The following is a 19971-nucleotide window of genomic DNA, read 5'->3' as shown; positions in this document are numbered from 1 at the left end:
ACTCTCACAGACCAAATAGTAATTACTAATTGTGTCTGAAGAATCAAGAAATTTACATAGGAAATATTTCACAGTAGATTGTTGGCGTTGGCTAATATGCAACTTATGAACTTTGTTGACTTAATTATTTAAATTTAGCAATTTTGGTATTGATCCCATCACTAAAACCTCTCAAGATTTTGGCTCTGAATTATAGGTGGGGTTGTAAATGTGGGTCATTTTCCTCCTTCAAGTAAATGAAAAAAAGCTAAAGGAAGAAGAGTGTGTGTACTAGGCATATTACCTGGGTACTCAGCTAAAGCAGAGGAGTATTATTCCTGAAGGCAGGCACAGAATGCAGGATGACTTTTGAAATACTAGAAACTTGAACTGATGGGAAGTTTAAGCACAGTTACCTGACTGTTGACTTGATTTAGAACATCCCGACACCCTGACGCTGTGACATGAACACTTGTGTCTCTGCTGGGGCATAGACAACAAGGCATGGGGTAAATGAGCTGCAGGTTGGGGGTGGGGAGAAAAGCAAAAATGGAGCACTGTAAGTGTGAGTCAGAGTTGAGGTTCGGGAGTAAGGATAGGCACCCCTCGGAACTAGATCTTCTGTGACATCTCTATTGCCAGCATTTGGATGGCAGTTAATGATTTTGAAATCTTAATGATGCATTTTCCTTTTCCTAAAGAGAGATTGCTGTGTTTGTCACCCATATAACACAATTGAGCAGCCTGAGAACAAGGAGATTTTTAAGCTTTGTGGCAGGAGGGAAGATTTCTTGACAGTGTTTGGTACTTGAATTGCAAATAGCCAGACAGAGGAACCCTGGCAGGCACATTTACATCCCCAGTGTGGGCTCCTCAGCAGAATAGGGTGGTGGTGGTGGGGTTTACTAAAACAGTTTCTTCTACCTTGATAATAGAATGCTGCCTCTGTCAATATATGGTATGCGTCTCATAGATTGGGGACGTGGTGCATCGGAGCAGGAAGGGTCATTCTGTCTTGTCATTTGTTTCAGATGTGTATAGACCCTTCGTTATCAGTGGCTTTGGGTGATAAGCCACCTCCACTGTACCTCTGCGAAGAATGCAGCGAGAGGATTGCAGGGTAGGTATGAGTCCTTGAACCAGACAGCAAGGAAAGTTGTTTGCCCCAAGGTTGGTTACTCAGCTTTCCCGCCAGCCTTACTGTGACTTTTAGAGATTTGTTTGTCTGACGTTTAACACAATTTGGGCGATTTCAATCGAAGACAGAAGTTGCCACATCTGTCTTTAGAGGACACAAGAAGGCAATTCCAAGCGATGGAGCAGCTCTAATTCTGAAGCAGCCGCTCTAAGAAGGCTGCAGAGAAAGCCTGATGCTGGAGAAACCTGGAGTTTCCAAAGCCAGTGTGTCATTGCTCCAGTGGGCTCTTTGTCCTTGTGAGCTGTCCTTCGTGGTCTCGCTCAGCTCCGTGTCTATCCCCGTGTCTGGGTTGGCAGAACTAACATCGGGAAACCATCATTTTCAGACAGCGGAATACGAGGGAATGCTCGTAATTTATAGATTGACTGGGAAGCATTAGATGCTCAAAAGTTTATCACAACAGTGCTCTTAATTACACTCCTTATGAAAAGCTTCAATCAGTAGTCTATAACTCACAGACGAGCATGTGCATGGGGAACAGTCCAGCGAAGCTCAGAAACCAATTTCATTTTTCTTCCTAGGGACCACAGCGAGTGGCTGATTGATGTTCTCCTGCCACAAGGTAAGGTGTTCTTCAGAAAGGGTGAATAATGAGTAAGGATGACTAATGACATGGCTGATTTATCTCCTTCTGTGCTATTTTATAAAGACAGCAGCCAAAGCCTCATATTTCAGGAATGTTCACTGACCTGCAGCGTTATATCAATGTCTTGCTTATAATATCGCCTAAACACGTAATAACAAGGGAAGGCACTATCAGTTCTACCAAGAATTAAGGTTAGATACTATAATCAACATCATGTATGACCTAAGCCCTGCTGAGTTATGTCCTGGGGAATATTCTGTGTGTAGAACACATGCTACCAATGATGTGTTGTGCTAGGTCAGAAAGGGAATCTCGGTCCTTTTTATTTCCTGCTGGCTCTGTGTTTTGGGGGGCAGTGTCCCTTAATTGCTCTGAGAGATGGTCTCCCTATCAGTAAGATGGGGATAAAGTGTATCTAGTGTGTTATAATAAAAAGGTAAGATGTGTGATACTCCTTGGAGCCTGTTAGAGTCTGCTAGGAGTTGCTAGGTCACCGCACATGGAGAAGTTGGGTGTTCCAGCCTCCTTATCAGGGCTGTCTCGAAAAGAAAAAATTGCTCAGGAAGGCTGAGAAAAGACATGGATAGGAAAGGCAGAGGCACAATGACCCCCCCCCCCCCCACTTGGGCACACGGCACAGGCTGTGACTACAGACACGGAGAGTGAAGGGACAGGCAGGAGAGGCCATGGGAAGCCCCATGCTAACATGGGCCGTGAGCTCCTGCTTTAATTTAGGGTACACTACTTCTTTGAAATCCTAATTTTTCATATTAGGTTATGTCAACTTTAAGAGAGAAGTTAATTTGATGAGTGCTACCTGTAACACAGTGCCTCCTGTAATGGAGGCTGTCGGCTTCCATTTCCTTTCAGGGACAGTTTGAAAATTTCCTTTATCTGTAGGAAGCTTTGGTCTCATAGTATGGACAGAGTCATGTATCAGGCCGCTTTCCTAGTGAACCTCTGGTGCCTGATGTTGGACAGTCACATTCAGAAGTCCGTGCCACTATATTTTGTTGGCTTCTTTTTAGACAGGGTCTTACTAATGTGACTCAGGCTGGCACCGAAACCTGGATTTCCCTGTCTCTATCTCCCGAGTACTGAACATGCCCCACCCTGGATGGCTTGCTTTTGTTTTGCTTCTTTTCATGACTGACAGGCTTTTGCTGTATTGCCTAGGTTGGACTTAAACTCCCAGACTAAAGCAGCCTCTTGCCTCCTGAGTAGCTGGCTCTATAGGAGTGTATGCCAATGTTCAGTTTCTAGAATACTAGCCCCTGCTAAATATCAGGCATGTTTCTGAATTCTAGTCCTCATTTTTAGATGATGCTCATCTGTGGAAGAACTGAAAGAGCTTTTGGTTGTTCACCAAGAGTTGTGATATTCTCGTCAGATTATTTCATACAAACAGCAGGTTATCAAACGGTTATATAAGATGACTTTTAATAACCAAGTTATACATTTTACTGATTTTGTATCCATTAATTTCTAATTAACAGACAGGGTTTGGGAAACACCTTCCTTTAATCTTCTGAGTTACTGTAACACAGACTGTTCTATAAATAAAGTGCCAGTCCATTTCTTGGGGCCTTACTATTTTAAGGGAAATAGTGATAGATTCTCGGAAAATTATTTTCAACTACTCTCAAGATGTCAGTTTCCATGGAAACACTTGGTATGCCAACTGAAAAGAATTCTTAGGCTTTCATTAAAGTCAGCCTCATTAGTCGACAGCAGTTTGACCGCCTTGATCTAATGGATCTACTCATGTTTGATAAAGGATTTTTTTCTAAGTAACCACAAGGCTGCTTTGCATTAGTTAATACCAATAGCTCAAGTCAGAGTAGACCAAGAGAAGTGTATCTCATCGTCTTGACATTTCAGACCATCTCATGGATGTGCGCTAAGCGCAGCCCATCACTCCACATCAGTGCCACGGAAAGAGCAGACACAGAAAGGCCAGAGTCCTTGCTGCTCTTGTGGCTTCAACACCAGTGACTTCCTTGGTCCCCAGTAAGACTTCTGAGTTTGACTATCTGATGAGATCAACGTTGTATGGCTTTAGCCTGATTGATTTCCTTAACATATTTGAGAAGGTAAAATTAGACCTGTGAGTAGAAGACAGTTACAGCATGGAACAAAACCTAAAACTATTAGAAGAGTGAGAAAGATACAGTTTGCTTTGGGGGAAAAATAGAAGTCAATAAATGTTGATGACAATATATAGGCAAATCCAAAGCTTTCTGATGAAATCCATTGGTTCACATTACTAAGATGTATTTTTTAATTACTTTTCATGGTTGCCCTTGTTTAAAATGGGCTCTCTTTCTTTGTTGATATTTTGTGTACCTTCCCCTTACAGCTGAAATATCTGCTATATGTCAAAAAAAGGTAAGCGCACACCCTCTGTGTGATGGGGCATGATTCCGTGTCTGTGTGTAAACTCATCTGTTGACATCTGCCTCATCTCTGCGCCATACTTTCCCACTGTGTACATGTCAGTGCATTTGTGAAGGAGGAGAGGGAGCGCTGTATCGTGTGAGATTGTGATGTCCACATGGCCTCCATGTCCACGGCTGCTTTTGTTCACCGTCATGTGCTCAGTGTCTTTGTTCTCTGAAATGGAAGCAGATGTGCGGTTCTGGGGTAGAGTCTTATCACGAACATCTGCAGATGACGATGCAATTCATGGGATTTAATTTTAGGGAAGGTTCTTTCTTAAGTGCTAAAAGTCTTTATTGTTGTGAAACTTGTTGCATATAGTTTAATATATGTCAAGAATATGCCTAGATCAAGCACATGTAGAAAATATTCATTTAGGTGTATGTTCAATGATATGTTTAGCTAAATATTCCTCTGCTAAAACTTCCTTTTGCCATTTTACCTAGTTTCTTTAGGTCATTCTATTCCATTTTTCTCTGATTTTTTAGTAGTTGAAAAGCTAACAGGAAGCAGCAGGGCACTATGACAAAAGCTTTGACTTGTTGCTCGAGGAACATGGATTCTGGCCCACTCTATTCTCTCCTGCTTATTTAACTTTAAATTTAAACTTTTTGGGAGGTTTGTCTCGAGTGCGCATCTTTGAAGGCTGTCTTGGTTATATATTGCTTTGTAACAAACCATCCTGAAATGTAATGGCTGGTTACCAGCAACAGTCAGTTATTGCAATCAATTGATTGCAATTTTGTGGATTGACAGTTTGGCTAATGAACTCCTCTAGGCTCCTTTACACGCTTGCATTAGGTTGTTGCTGGTATGAGGCTGGCGGGTGGGTGGATGGGGTATGGGGGTGGAGGTGGAGGGTGGCGTGCAGGAGGAAGTCACGGGTGTGGAATACAGAGAATGCTGTCTGGATGATAACAGATGGTCTGATTGTCATATATTATGTATGGGACCTTAGCTAGCTTGGCTGAATGGTTGAGATGGCAGAGGTCTCAGGACCTCCCTCCTTCCATGAGAAGTCTCACTCTCCAGGAGGCCAGGCTGGGCTTGTGCACAGGCAACAGTTTTTGGAGAGGGCCAGAAAGGAAAGGTTGCAAGAGCCCTTGAGGCCAACGCTCAGAAGTCACACAACGTCAGTTCTGCTGCTTGCCCCTGGGTAAAGCAACTCGAAGGTCAGCACAGAGCATAGCGATCTGGGCAGCAGATTGACACAGTGCCTTAGTTAGGGTTATTATTGCTATGCTGAAACATCTTGAGCAAAAGCAAATTGGGGAGGAAAGGGTGGCTTGCACTTGTAGGTCATTGTTTATCATTGAAGCAGGCCAGATCAGGGACTTACACAGGGCCAGAACCTGGAGGCAGAAGTTGCTGCAGAGCCCATGGGGATGCTTGCTTACTGACTTGCCCCTGGCTTGCTCAGCTTGCTTTCTTATAGAACCCAGGGCTACCAGCCCGGGGGTGGGACCACCCACAATGGACTGGGCCTCCCCAGCAATCACTAATAAGGAAAATGCCCTACAGGCTTGCTTACGGCCTAATCTTATGGAGGCATTTTCTCAGTTGAGGCCCCCTCCTTCCAGATGACTTCAGTTGTGCCAAGTTGACATAAAAGTAGGCAGGACAATTGACCCATCGCCAACTTGACACACAGACACATCACTGTGAAGACACCACCTTTCCTTCTTGTTCATCCCCAACATCACAAATTAACATCAACATCACAGCATAAAACATTTTACAAATTTTAAAAGTGCCACAATCTTTATAAATTAAAACACTTGAAAATTCAGTCTCTTTATCTCTTGAAAAACCAAAATCTCCTTGAAAATTCAGTTTCTCAGCTGTGGGCTCCAGTAAAATAAAAAAAAAATAAGTTAAATACTTTCCTATTCAAGAGGGAAGATCCAGGGCACAGTCACAACCAGATTAAAACCAAACCAAAATCCCATCAGTGTAAATGCATGCAATGACCAATATCCGGGACTCACTCATGGTCTTCTGGACTCCTCCAAAGGGCTTGGGTCACTTCTCCACCTCTGCCCTCTGCAGCACACACAGCTTGTCTTCTCATTGTGGTGCCCCATTCCATGGCTGCTGCTGTTCTTGGTGGTCATCCCACAGTGCTGGCATCTTCAAAATACTGGTGTCTTCCGCTGCAATTGGGCTGCACTTTCACCAATAGCCTTTCCTAGGCTGCTATCATGGTGCCAAACCTCAACTTCTCTGTATGACCCCTTCAATCCTGGGCCTTCAACCGCCACTGAGGTGATATCTTTGCCAATGGCCTCTCACAGTGACAAGCAAGCCTCAGCTGGTTTCCATTTATGCTTTGAAAACCAGTACCATCTAGGTGACTCATATAGTACCAAATTTGACTGTCAGTCCTCAGTACAACCTTGGCCACCTCTGGAGCACAGCTCCTGTGTGCTGACTCTCAGGAAGCACTTCTCAGAAGATTCCACCTCAGCAGTACTGGTCTCTTGTTAATCACAGCTGATTTCTCTGCTCCGGCCAACCAGCATCGAGTATCCCAGGAAAACAAATCTTTCACTTTAGCAGGCTCTGTATCCTGCTAATCACAGCTGATTCTTCACCCCAGCTAGCCAGAACCATAGAACCTTAATCCACAGTAACAAATGACCCCAATCGAGGCTTTAAAACTTACCTCTAAAATTTCACAAGCCAGGCCTCCATCCCCCCACAATCCTGTGACCAACTTGTCTTAATTAGGGTTACTATGCTGTGGTGAAACACACAGAGCAAATTCAAGTTGGAGAGGAAAATGGTGGGTTACATTTCCAGGTCGCTGTTCATCACAGAAGGAAGTCAGGTGAGGAACTCAAACGGCAGGAACCTGGAGGCAGGAGTGGATACAGAGGTCATGGAGGGGTGCTGCTTACTGGTTTGCTTCCCCTGGCTTGCTCAGCCTGCTTTCTTATAGAACCCAGGACCACCAACCCAGGCATGGTACCACCCACAATGGACTGGGCTCTCCCACATCAAACACTAATTAAGAAAATGTCTTACAGCCTGATCTTATGGAGGCATTCTCTCAACTGAGGCTCCCTCCTTCCAGATGACCCTAGCTTGTGTCCAGCTGACATAAAATTGGCCAGGATAAGCAGACTTAGCTGGTCTCTCTTGAAATCCTGCAAGCCTGAAAGCTCATTCATCTCAGGCTGTCCCTAGCCTTCTCAGTCCACCCTGACAGAATCCTCGAGAAATGTTGTGTGCTTCTATGTGCCCTTAAAAACTTCTTTCGTTAAACACAAGTTAAAGGTTCATCTTTGTGAGATAAGCCCGGCTAAACCTTGAACTCTCCTCGACGTTTCTGGGAATGATGCCTCACAGTCTCAGCACTATATCATTTTGGTAGCGAGGATGGTGAAGTATGCCCTTAAAATCTCCAGGTCTTTGTCTGCCTAAAAGAGACTATGATGTAACATATCACATTCTGACTCTTTTTTTCCCCTTCCCTTCCCTTCCGTTCCCTTCCCTTCCCTTCCGTTCCCTTCCCTTCCCTTCCGTTCCCTTCCCTTCCCTTCCGTTCCCTTCCCTTCCCTTCCCTTCCCTTCCCTTCCCTTCCCCCTTCCCTTCCCTTCCCTTCCCTTCCCTTCCCTTCCCTTCCCTTCCCTTCCCCCTTCCCTTCCCTTCCCTTCCCTTCCCCCTTCCCTTCCCTTCCCTTCCCTTCCCCCTTCCCTTCCCCCTTCCCTTCCCTTCCCTTCCCTTCCCTTCCCTTCCCTTCCCTTCCCTTCCCTTCCCTTCCCTTCCCTTCCCTTCCCTTCCCTTCCCTTCCCCCTTCCCTTCCCTTCCCTTCCCTTCCCTTCCCTTCCCTTCCCTTCCCTTCTTCCCTTCCCTTCCCTTCCCTTCCCCCTTCCCTTCCCTTCCCTTCCCTTCCCTTCCCTTCCCTTCCCTTCCCTTCCCTTCCCTTCCCTTCTTCCCTTCCCTTCCCTTCCCTTCCCCCTTCCCTTCCCTTCCCCCTTCCCTTCCCTTCCCCCTCCCCCTTCCCTTCCCTTCCCCCCTCCCCCTTCCCTTCCCTTCTTCCCTTCCCTTCCCTTCCCTTCCCCCTTCCCTTCCCTTCCCCCTTCCCTTCCCTTCCCCCTCCCCCTTCCCTTCCCTTCCCCCCTCCCCCTTCCCTTCCCCCTTCCCTTCCCTTCCCTCCTCCCCCTTCCCTTCCCCCTTCCCTTCCCTTCCCCCTTCCCTTCCCTTCCCTTCCCTTCCCTTCCCCCTTCCCCTCCCCTCCCCTCCCTCCCTCCCTCCCTCCCTCCTTCCCTCCCTCCCTCCCTCTCTCTCTCTCTCTCTCTCTCTCTCTCTCTCTCTCTCTCTGTGTGTGTGTGTGTGTCTGTCTTTCTTTCTTTCTTCCTTCCTTTCAGACATGGTTTCTCTGTGTAATTCTGACTGTCCTAGAACTCACTCTGTACATCAGGCTAGCCTTAGGGATCCATCTTCTTCTGCCTCCCAGTATTATACTGGGGTTGAAGGCATGTGCCACTACTGCCTTGCCCATTCTGAGTCTTAACAAATGGCTTTATATTTAACCCTATCATCTTTATCCCCCTGAGGACACATTTTCTTGATGGGACCTTGGATGTAGTGTTTACCCAGAAACCTTTTCTTACCTTGAGAATCTTACAGCACTCACTGGGAAGAGTACCCTGGATTCAATATTTTCTCTTTAAACTCTAGTTGTAACTACAATGATTCATTCTTCTGTTCATGTTCCCTCTCAAAGTTACTGTGGTGTGTGCATGTGTGTGTGTACACGTGCCTGTGTGCACACGTGATAGTGCTAACCTGTGTATGTGCATGTGGAGGCCACAGGTTGACATGAGATGTCTTTCTCCATCATTCTCCGCCTTGTGTTTTGAGACAGACTCTCAGTGAATCTGCAGTCTGTGGTTTCAGCTGGATCGGCTTGCCCAGCAAGACTGCAATATTCACTTGTCTCCCTGCCTCCCCCAGATCTCAGTCTTATGGCTATAAACCACTGCACCCAGCTTTTACATAGCTTCTGAGCATCAGACTCTTGGATAGCAAGCACTTGACCTATTGAGCCTTCTCCCCAGCCCGCCTCTAGCAAGAAACACTCGGGTTTTATCTCTAACTCCACATGAAAAATTCTCTAGTAGACCCCAAGTTCCCTTGTCTACCTTTCTTGCTTCCCACAATCAGGGCAGCATCATAGCCAAACATTTTTCTGCTGTGTCCCTTTCTCCCAGCATGAGACTGTTTCTCCATTTTCTCTAAATCCTCCTCGAGGCCCATCTGACTTCCATTAACCATGTCTTCCAAACTTTCCACTTTTGTCGTTACAAAGCCAGCCACTCAATGTAGACTGCCTATCATGGCAGCTACTCCGTATGGACTGTCAATCATGTCAGCCACTCAGTGTGGACTGTCAATCATGCCAGCCACTCAGTGTGGACTGTCTACCACGTCAGACACTTAGTGTAGACTGTCTCTCACACCTGCACTCAGTGTGGACACTCTATCACGCCAGCCGTTCAGTATGGACTGTCTATCATTCCAGCCACTTGGTGTGGACTGTCCATCACACCAGCTCCTCAGTGTGGCTCTCTATTATGGCAGCACCCCACTCTGCCAGGTGCTCAGTTCTCTTCCAAACTTGCAGGGACTCCGCATCAGTGGCAGGTTGTGGTATTAGTGATGGACCTGGATTCTCTGGGTGAGGACTCAAACAGTGTGTGACAGAGGTGACCAGTGGTGTCTGGGACAATGGTCACAGTGAGTCTTTGGGGGTTCCTTGCAGGAGAGTATGTTTAACACAAGGAGGAATGGAAATGCCATGGTCAGAATGCCGTTCTTGGATTCTCCTCTCAATGAGGAGTAGAGCCCGTGTTTCCTCCTCCAGGTTTGGAATGTGTGGCTGTCTTCAGGTAGCAGAAGTGACTCTGTGTGACTTAGACTGGGACACAAAAGGTCACACCTCTTACTCCTTGTCCTCTTGAGCTAATACTTCCAGGGTGTCCCTCAAGAACTGTGTGCTATGAGAACCTAAGTGCTATGGTTTGGATGAAGTTTCTTCCCTAAGGGCTCAAATGGTCCCAAGGGTGACAATGTTAAGAGATGGCGCCTGGGGGAGATCACTCAGCACCGAGCCTTAGGAGCAGTTTGCATAGCTCTTCATAGGTCTCAGAGAACCCTAGTGAGTTCCCACAGAATGGATTGTTCCAGAAGACCAAATCTGACCCCTCTTGGTGTCTGGCTTGCCATGTGGTCTCCTCACCCTCTCAAGCACTTCTGCTGTTTGGAGATCATCTGTTAAGAGGTCCTCATCAGAGCCCAGTTACTGCCTCTGCCGGACCCTTGAGCCTCCATAATACAGAACTACAAAAACAATGTTTTCTTTATATCGGGAGCCATGTGTATTTTGTCATCGCAACATAAAAGGTGCAAATACACTGACGAGCACAGAGAGGACAGGCAGATGCTCTAGCGGAGGCCCCATTGAGCCCGTCCTCCACCGTTCAGTTTCCCCAGCCGCAGCTCTTCTGGTTCCCAGCAGTTTGAGTCATTGCAGTTTAGTCCCCGATATCACAGAACACAGCCATCTTGCTTATGTCCTGTGAGAACCTTTGGCTTGGAGAATCCAGGCACATACCCACATGGCTGTGGTTCTGAGTGGTTTATTATGCAACAGGAGACATTAGGAAAAGCCAGTTCTGCGATGGTTTTCAAGTTTTCTAAGGAGTATTTATTACTCTCATCTGCTCCTTCCACCTGCTGCCGATCCCCGCTTCTTAGTTTCCATGTGTTTCCTCCAGCACCTCCTTTCCGAGTGAGTCTGTCCCTTTTATGTCCCTTTCATACCCTACCAGGTGCAGTTAACACAGATGAACTGGTGCTTTCACTATTGTGTGTGGATTTGTCTTCAGTCACATCCTCAGTCTCATTAGGTGCTCTTTACTTCTTCGAGTTATTGCAGACAGCAGTTATCCCTGGTCTTTCATTGCCACAAAATAGCCCTCCCTCCCGCCTCCCTAGCTCCCTCCTTCTTACCATGCTGGGGATGGAACCCAGGCCCTGCTCTTGTCTCTGCAAACACTCTACTATGAACAACACCTCCAGGTCACTTTCTTTTCGAGCCTACAGTTTTCCCTGTTGCCTTCTCAGCCTCCTCCAGTCTGCACCGTTTAGCTCTTGACTGCTTTTCTGCACCCCCACCTCCTGCCTGGCTCCAGCACCAATGCCACTTTCTCGCTGTGAGTGATGCTAGCCTCCCACTTCTGAAGTTAATGTTCATCTTGGCCATGGCCTAGCAAAGCTTAACATCTTTGTATGATGTTTACTTGCTCACAGCACACAGTCACCCAGTCATGTGGCCTAGGAGCAACCAAGGAGTCCTTCTGCTTTTGTCTGCTTCCATACACAGAAGCACAGTCAGTTGAAAGGTAGAGGTGGGGTGTTCCCTGCTTTCCCATCCCAGCTGGGCTAACTGGGATGGCCAGGATACTAGGTGTCTGGATACCGTCCTGAGTGTTGTATGTTGAGGTTCCCGAGGTGACAATGTTCCATCAGATGAGGACGGGGAAAAGACTGTACTTATTTTAGATTAAACTAGAATGCCCCTAGAGAGCAGAGTCTGGTCTCGGGCTAAGTATCACTGTGTGTCTGGGTTTGACTACAGGAGAGAAATAGGAAAAAGAAGGTGACAATAAGTCCTTGACACTAGCCCATACAGCTAAGCACTTGTCTGAGGCCTTGGTATTACACCAGGTGTTTAGTGGGTGTTACAAGTCCTGCTGTTGCTTTTGCAAGATGGCTCTGTACCGGTTGATCCTGCCTGGCGTAACTGCCGTCCGTGTTGTTTATACTGCTGAGTGTTTGGTTGTGAGCATATCTTCCTTCCTCTGTGTATGCAAATGCATTTGTTATGTGCTATATGAACCACAGGAAAATTTCACACAGAGCATAGATAATCATCATACGTGAAGTTTCCTTTCTTGTGCATAGTATACCAAGAAATCTACAGTAAAAATCAGAAAATATAAAAATGGTGCTAGGATTCAGGGAGTGTCTGGGCTGTTGGGAGGAGGGTGGGGAAATAGCTGACCTAAACTTCAGGACTGTATTATGGCTAATGATGAAATTACGTCCATAGTCTATTATTTATGGAACAGTGAAAACGCCAAAGGAATATAAAGCTAATTGCAATTGTCTTAGTCTATTTGGGCTGCCATGAAATGTCATGGATTGGGTGTTTACAAACAACAAGCATTTATTGGGCAGTTCAAGATCAGGACATTAGTAAATTTGATGTCTGCTCCTCAAACATGGCTTCTTCCTGTGTTGTATTTTCATAGCTGGCTTTCTCTAGATCTCTTTCATGGGACACTCATTCCATTTTTGAGGGCTCTGTCCTCCTGACTTACCCACCTCCCATAGACTCAACTCCCCAATAGTATCATGTGGCGGTTAAGATTTCAGCCTGAGGAATTTGGGGGTGGGGTGTGGAATAAATGTTCAGGCCATGGCAGCAGCTCTAGTGGGAGAAGGAATATGTGCTGAGAAATAGCATTCTGTTGAAGAGTGGTGTTGGTTGGTGGCTGAGCAGGGGGATCCCTAAACTACCAAGAACTCATGGGCTTGCAGAGTGAAACTCAGTGTTCAAAAGAGAAAGGTCATTGAGAACAATTCCTGGGGAAACCCAAATGTCTCCTGTCCCAAGACAGGGCACCCACGAAAGATCAAAGTGCTATTCCATCAAAATTCAAAGATTTACCTATAGAAATGGGTGGGAGGCCACTTAAAGGAGCATGGGTAACCCCAAAGCAGCAACACCACAAGAAAGTGGGTGACAGCTCCCTAATCGATGGAGTCCCTGCTTCAGTTACTACTCCACACTCTCTATAAAGAGCGTTTCCTGAGACCATGATGTCACTGGCAGCTAAGGCAGAATTGCCTGTAGTTGGCTGGAAGTGCAGGAGGAAGTGGCTAGGATCTTTGATAAGGGTTTAGTGGCCCTCTCCATCCCCGTTTCTGTGAGGGGAGGTCAGGGGTGCACAGGCCTGACTTGAGGCTCTCATTCAGAGAGTCCCAGCTACTCTGGGGAGGGCGAGGGCTGTTGTGCTCCCAGGATAGTGGGTTACACTACTCATAAACAGAAAAGCCAGTGCTGACTCTGGTGCCGAGAAAGAGGAAAAACCCCAAGGAATTTTAATAGAAGAATCACAAGACATCTCAACTGTTTATTTAAAAAATTGGTAAAAACATATTATAAATATTCCAAACTCAACGACAATAAGCACACAGCCGCTGTTTGAAAAAGCTGTGACTTTGGAGGTGTAAAGACTTACACATTCCTGTCTTGCTTCGATGGTTTGTTGGCCTTCAATGGTTTGATGGTTTGAGTTTTAAAAAAAATGAGGTTTTCTAATACAGGCGTCCAAAGTCCGTAGCCTTGTATTAGAAGAGGTGAAATGGTAGCTCCTACCGACAGGCTGCTGTATTGTTGATGTGTTGATGGAGCTTGCAGCCTTCCTCCTGACTCTCCCACGATTTCTGACAGGAGTGCTTCCCACTCCTCACAAACCCTGAGTTGACAGGGCCCAGCATTGTCTGCCCTTGAGGTGCTCTGCCAAGCATGTGGATGTTGTCTGACAGTGATGTTGATGTCAGGGTGCTTCCTGCTCCCCAAAGCTTCTCAGATCACTTCCCATAGATTCTGCCTTACTCCCCTGTCTCTTGTCAGGGTAGTGCTGTCAACCCCCCCCCCCCCACCATGCGATGGCATCTCCTTCCTGTGATGTGGTTTTTCAAATTCCCATCACTTCCTGTGGATCCCTGTGCTGTGGTTGATGTCAGTGGCCAGTTTCGTCACTAGGTCTAGCCATACTTTAGTGTGTCCTTGTGGGTACAGTTTGGTGTGGTTTGGTGTATTCATGGCGGAGGGGAGAATGCCAAGGACAGATGAACTGCAGGGAAATTTACTCTGCCAGTGGTAGATAACCTTTTTGTTTTGTTTTCGAGACAGGGTTTGTCTGTAGCTTTGGAGCCTGTCCTGAAATTAGCACTTGTAGATCAGGCTGGCCTCAAACTCACCCACCTCAGCCTTCCCAGTGCTGGGATTAAAGGCATGCGCCACCACCACCCAGCTCATAAACTAGTTTTTAAAAGGATTATGCTGGAAGTTGACTTTCTTACTTCCCAACTCCGGGTGTGCTTCCTCTGCATCAAGGTTCTAGGCTTTGATTTTTAATTTCTGTTGGAAAGTATTAAACATTAAGTTCAAACAATCCAGCTTCCTAACTCAGTTCCATTGCTTTCTAGAACATCTCTACCCTTTCCACTAGACTAACACACCTCTGAGTGGCTAGACAATACCCCGCATTTTGGATTGCTCCAGGTTTTTAGCAGAGTTTGTCTCTCAGAAGCCAACTTTAATTGGCTCGACTTTCTCTGCTTCCAGAACTGCAGCTCCCATGTCAGAAGGGCGGTCGTCACCTGCTTTTCTGCAGGGTGCTGCGGTCGTCACGGAAACAGGCCGGTTCGGTACTGCAAAAGATGCCACTCCAATCACCACAATAACGAGGTGGGGGCCGCCGCGGAGACGCACCTCTACCAGACCTCCCCACCCCCAATCAACACGCGGGAGTGTGGGGCAGAGGAGCTGGTCTGCGCTGTGGAGGCCGTGATCAGGTAACCTTGGCTTCCTCTGAAGACACTCCCTTTGAGGCTCTCCTTGCTCACACCGAGAGGGGCGAATTCACTTCAGTTTCTCATGCTCTCTGCTGCCTTGCCATGATGATGTTTTAATAAAATTTATGAATTCAATAAATATTTGGATTGAATGACAATTACATGCAAGGCCTTGTGCTAGGTACGTAGGAGACACAAGTGCCCTTCAGTTACCCAAGCAGGAACTAGAGAAATGGAAATGGATAATTGTCAGGCTCTGGAGAGTGCAGGGTAGCATGAGCAGAGGAGGTGTTAGGGCAGTGAAGTGGTGGCTCCCTTCAAAGTGGGGGTTTGAGCCCCTGCAGTATTAGCCAGGGGGAGGCCTCGCCCAAGAGCCCAGATGCACCCTGCTTCCTGCCTGTTAGTAATAGGGTGCAGAAGAGCCAGGTGATGGGTGCTGGTGGGGACTTGGAGGCTGAGGGATTCAGATGGCCCCGGCTACCAGGCTGCTGCTGAAGGTTTCTATTAGATGACGGAGAGAGCATGCCACACCACAGTGTCTAGATCTGCTCTCTTTTCAGATACTATCCAAAGTCACAAGATTATTAAAGATTAACCAATATTAAAATGCTCTTTTAAAAAGAGACTATATCTTTTTGATTTCTTTTTTACCAGCTGACAAACACATGATAGAATTTCGATGATTACTAAATAGGATTGCAGAAAACAGATCAAAATGCAGCCGTAGAGTTTTGTACATTACCTAGTTGTTTTCAATGCATGTTTATGTGATCGTAATTACAGTGAGCCTATGGTTCATTTTGGGCCAACATTCAATCTGCTCTTTCCATGTTGTGCTGAAATCCACAGAATAGGCTGGGAAAATGGCTGGGTGGGTAAGAACGTTTGCTCAACAACCACGAGGACCTGAGTTTGAATCCCAGCAACCATGTAAAAGGCTGGGCAGGTCACATATGCCTGTAACTGCAGCATTAGGGAGCAGAGACAGGAGATCCCGACGTGTCCTTCTCTGGCCTCTGCAGGTGTACACACAGATGTACATACCCATACCCCCAGTGTCAGATGTGGGTTAGTTGGTCAGAGGGTTTAGATGTTTTTATAATATGTTACCAAATTGCTTTTGAAAGCATGAGTCTCAGTTTACATCACCAACATTGTGTATGAAGTCACTTATTTTTGCTAATCCTTTGCCAACATTAGTTATTATTGCTCTTATCTGCTGCTTGCTTAGTAAGCCCAGAGAGGAACCTCCCTTCCAGAGCCTTAACACTAGCTGCTGACTTTTCTTCATCTGGGTGCAAATGACCAGCCTGGCCATGTCGGGTGGTTGGGGAGCCGGAGGGAAGAGGTATTATTACATCAACCTCCATGCGATCCACTGGAAGAAGGAGTCTCTTGGCTTATCTTTGAGATGGGGAATATAAAATAGCAAGACAATAAAACTAGCGTTTCTGGGTAAATGGCACTAACTTAGAGGAGGGTGACCACACTGCGGGAGGGCTCATGCGGCCATTGCTCTGGATGGGCCGTGGTCTGGGATGTGCTTTTCCATGTCCTACTCGAACTCACCCTTCTTGGGCAGCTTGTTGAAAGAAGCGGAGTTCCACGCGGAGCAGAGGGAGCACGAGCTGAACCGGCGGCGGCAGCTGGGTCTGTCCTCCTCCCACCACTCCCTGGACAACGCCGACTTCGACAACAAGGACGACGACAAGCACGACCAGAGGCTGCTCAGTCAATTCGGAATATGGTTCCTGGTGAGACAGAGACCCCGTCACTCCGTTGCCCTCCTCCCACTCCGTCGTTCTAGCTGTCACCTTCTGAGTGGGGTGGTGTACTGGGGGGTAGTAGCTCTCAGTGCTGTTAGATTTATCCAGTAATGCTTCTAGGAAGTCATCATGCCCAGACTCATCTCCAGAATCCTGAGAACCTTTCTTCTTAATTATAAAGAAATTTGTTATACAACCAATTTCGGGTACACATATAATTTTATCATTTATCAAGAGGAAAGAGGCTGCATAATAATGCAATGGGTATACCTGTTAGTTTTTATGTAATCAATTGCATTTTGGCCGAATATGTGATGCTCTAGGACACAAATCGTCTTTGAGGTTTTCAGGGTGGATCAATATTTTAGTTTCACGATTGTCAGTGCTCACTGAATTTGTCTTTAACATGCAAGAAGGCAGCAAGACCCACAGCGCCAAGGCCTTGCCCGACTGAAGCATGCCTCCCTCACAAGAAACAGTGGGAGAGTTGCTAGTCCAGGCTGTCGAGTATGGATTTAGTATGAGGCCCAGATGATTTATACCTCATCATTTATGTGCACAAGGGAAGGGAGTCTTTGCATATTTAAAGGGGGTCTGTGTATCCAGAGGAATTCTAGTCAGGCTGCTGTGGAGTGAGTGGTTACATTTGAGTCAGTTGTACCGTTCATTCAGTGGAGACCAAACATGGCAAAGACCCAGCTGAATGAGCCCGTTCTGCTTTTTCTCCTTGTCTGCTAGAGTCAAGGATTGTGTCTCCATAGTGATCACTCTCTTCTATGCTTGCACAGTTTTGAAAAAAAAAACACTATCAAATTGGGAACTAATTGTTGATTCTACATGTCTTGCTTTCAAGAACTTATTATGTAGGGACACTGTTTTGTTGAAAACTCCTAGAAGGGAAGAACAAGGCTTTAATTAACTAACTAATTAATTTTATATTCTTGGACCCCACCAAGTGCTCAGTAAAGTATTGTTTCTAATGAATAGATGTTTAAAAATGACTTATAATATGGCCAATTGAGAGGAGCACTAGGGTATCAGAATTACTACCGATGCAAAAGTTTTACCTGAATCTGCTCTTTTGAGAACTGAAATATTTAGGTTGTTTTTTTCATTGAAGATATTAGTAAAATATCACTTCACTGACTAAATCCTTTGGATTCTTTTCTAGTTCAGGTTACATAATAGAGTTACACTAGGAAAGCTATGCTTATTGGATGCTTAGGGTTGTTACTGTGGCAATCCATGCATGCCTTTCGAAAGGACCCAAGTTCTCATAGGTGATAACCATTTGTAACATTCTGATTTTGAATCATCTGGACCCTGATCCCCCTCCTTTAAATTTTTTCTTGATCTTTACATATACTTGTAATAATTTTGTAAAGCTGGCTGGGTGGAACCTGACTGAGCTCGGTTGTGTCTACCGCAGGTGAGCCTCTGCACACCCAGTGAGAACACGCCCACTGAGAGCCTGGCCCGGCTGGTGGCCATGGTATTTCAGTGGTTTCATTCCACGGCATACATGATGGATGATGAAGTCGGAAGCTTAGTAGAAAAGCTAAAGCCCCAGTTTGTCACCAAGTGGTTGAAGACAGTATGTGATGTACGCTTTGATGTCATGGTCATGTGCCTTCTTCCCAAACCCATGGAATTCGCCAGGGTAAGTGGAGGTCATCCATCTGGACCTGCTGTGGGGAAGGACTTGGGGGAAATGCCATCTTTGACCCTCCGTCTGGGCCAACAGCCAAAGACAGTTAGCTTACCTGGGTGTGGTGGCATCCACCTGTAATCCCAGAATTTAGGAGACTGAGGCAGGAGGATTACTGTGATGCCCATGGTGGGTTGGGTTACACAGTGAGTACCAGGCTAGTCAGGGCTACAGTGTAATACCTTGTCTCAAAAAATTCAAACCAAATACAAACAAACAAACAAACAACAAGAGTAGTTAGTGTAATACCTGCCCGCAGCTTTGGTGACGTGCCATTTCGGCATTGTTTTGGGAAGAATGGCATGATGGGATAATGTGGTATCTCTAATAACTTATATGTTCATTCTTGATGTGGCTTGTTTTTATTAAGAAATAAATATTAACAATGGTTTTTATGGGGCTAGTTCTTTTCTGGCTTGCAGCCAAAGAGGAGAATTTTGGAAGCTTTATGTGTATTTCTAGATTATGACAGAATGACATGACTCCGAGATAGTTTTTTACTATGAGCAATGGATCTTGGGCCTGCATATGCCCAGTGGGTCACTAGAAGCAGGTGAAGCGTGGCATCTCTAGCCTCATTTTCTATGTCTTCTTTGGGTCAGATATCTACTTGCTCGATTGTGCCGATAGGTGGGTTTGATAATTATTTAGGCCTCTCAGAGGGTAAAGACACCAAGGTAAAAGCAACTCACAGGTACTTTCAACAAGTGGTTCGCCACCAGTTTTTAAGGTGCCATATTTTCAGATCTCTGTGATAGTTCCTTGAAGTCTTCAGTAATTACTGCACACCTTCCAGGGACAGTTGAACTTTGCAGGAGGTCACCCTGTGAGGAGACAGACTGACACCCTCAGTCAGGACAGGGATTCCATAGGAAACAGACCCCCCTTGCTTCCAGCATCACAGCTCCGTTAGCTAATGACCTGGATGCTGATGGAAACTGCCCCCTGATTGCCTCAACAGGAATAATACTCTGTGTGCGCAGGACTGAGGTAATGGCCAACCAGACCACAGTTTGACTAAGGCTGCTCCGCTGTGTTGACCTTACTTCCGCTTCCCCACGTATCTTCTGAGTTTGCCAGGATTCCAGAAGACAGGCTTCCCCTCTTTGTCTTTCCAGTGTGGTCATCCTGCGTATCAAATTCCTTCAGCCGTTGCTTTAATTTCTGGGATGAGTGAACAGACGTGTTTGCTGGGAACCCCCCCACTCCAGCTTCTCATCTAAGACACTAGTAGCAGTGGAAGTCTACTCCATGATGTTTAAAAGCGCCAAAAATGGTTCCTAGAACGGTTGGAATCCCTGCTCCTTGCACTGGAGAACAGGTTTCCCCTGTCTCTTCGATTGCTGCCAGTGTGGATCACTATTTGCAGATGCTCAGCTAGAAAGAGCCCACATTTCTTCATTACAATGTAATTTGTGCCTAACCCGGAAAGGTGGAGGCCCAGAATCAGTTTTTGGCAGCAATCTGTGGTTTTTTTTTTCAGAGTATTTTCTAGGTTTTATTTTTATTTTAGCTATTTTGTTTTCTTTCAAAAAGACCTTGAGATTATCTTCAGTTTAGAACTGTGCTGAAATGAGACATTTGAGGGTAAATCAGAGCACAAGCCATCTGCAGGAATAACTGCTTCCGGGATCCA

The 19971-nt window shown here is 46.1% G+C and overlaps 1 protein-coding gene across 8 annotated transcripts in view; it reads left to right on the top strand.

The window, feature by feature from the left end:
* The window catches only part of Unc79 (unc-79 subunit of NALCN channel complex), a 246882-nt gene that overhangs the window by 97371 nt on the left and 129540 nt on the right, over positions 1-19971 (top strand). For all 8 annotated transcript variants that reach the window (XM_085697861.2, XM_048449516.3, XM_048449519.3 and 5 more), the window contains exons 9-14: positions 1011-1099; positions 1699-1739; positions 4123-4151; positions 14632-14861; positions 16444-16615; positions 18057-18287. In XM_085697861.2, coding sequence (XP_085553987.2) covers positions 1011-1099; positions 1699-1739; positions 4123-4151; positions 14632-14861; positions 16444-16615; positions 18057-18287 — 792 coding nt within the window. The remainder of the gene's footprint in view (positions 1-1010; positions 1100-1698; positions 1740-4122; positions 4152-14631; positions 14862-16443; positions 16616-18056; positions 18288-19971) is intronic.

The sequence above is a fragment of the Myodes glareolus genome, chromosome 11 (genome assembly GCF_982192425.1).
Source record: "Myodes glareolus chromosome 11, mMyoGla1.1, whole genome shotgun sequence".
Lineage (NCBI taxonomy): Eukaryota > Metazoa > Chordata > Mammalia > Rodentia > Cricetidae > Myodes > Myodes glareolus.
The sequence above is the reverse complement of the archived record's forward strand: the minus strand, read 5'-3'. Positions and strand labels throughout refer to the sequence as shown.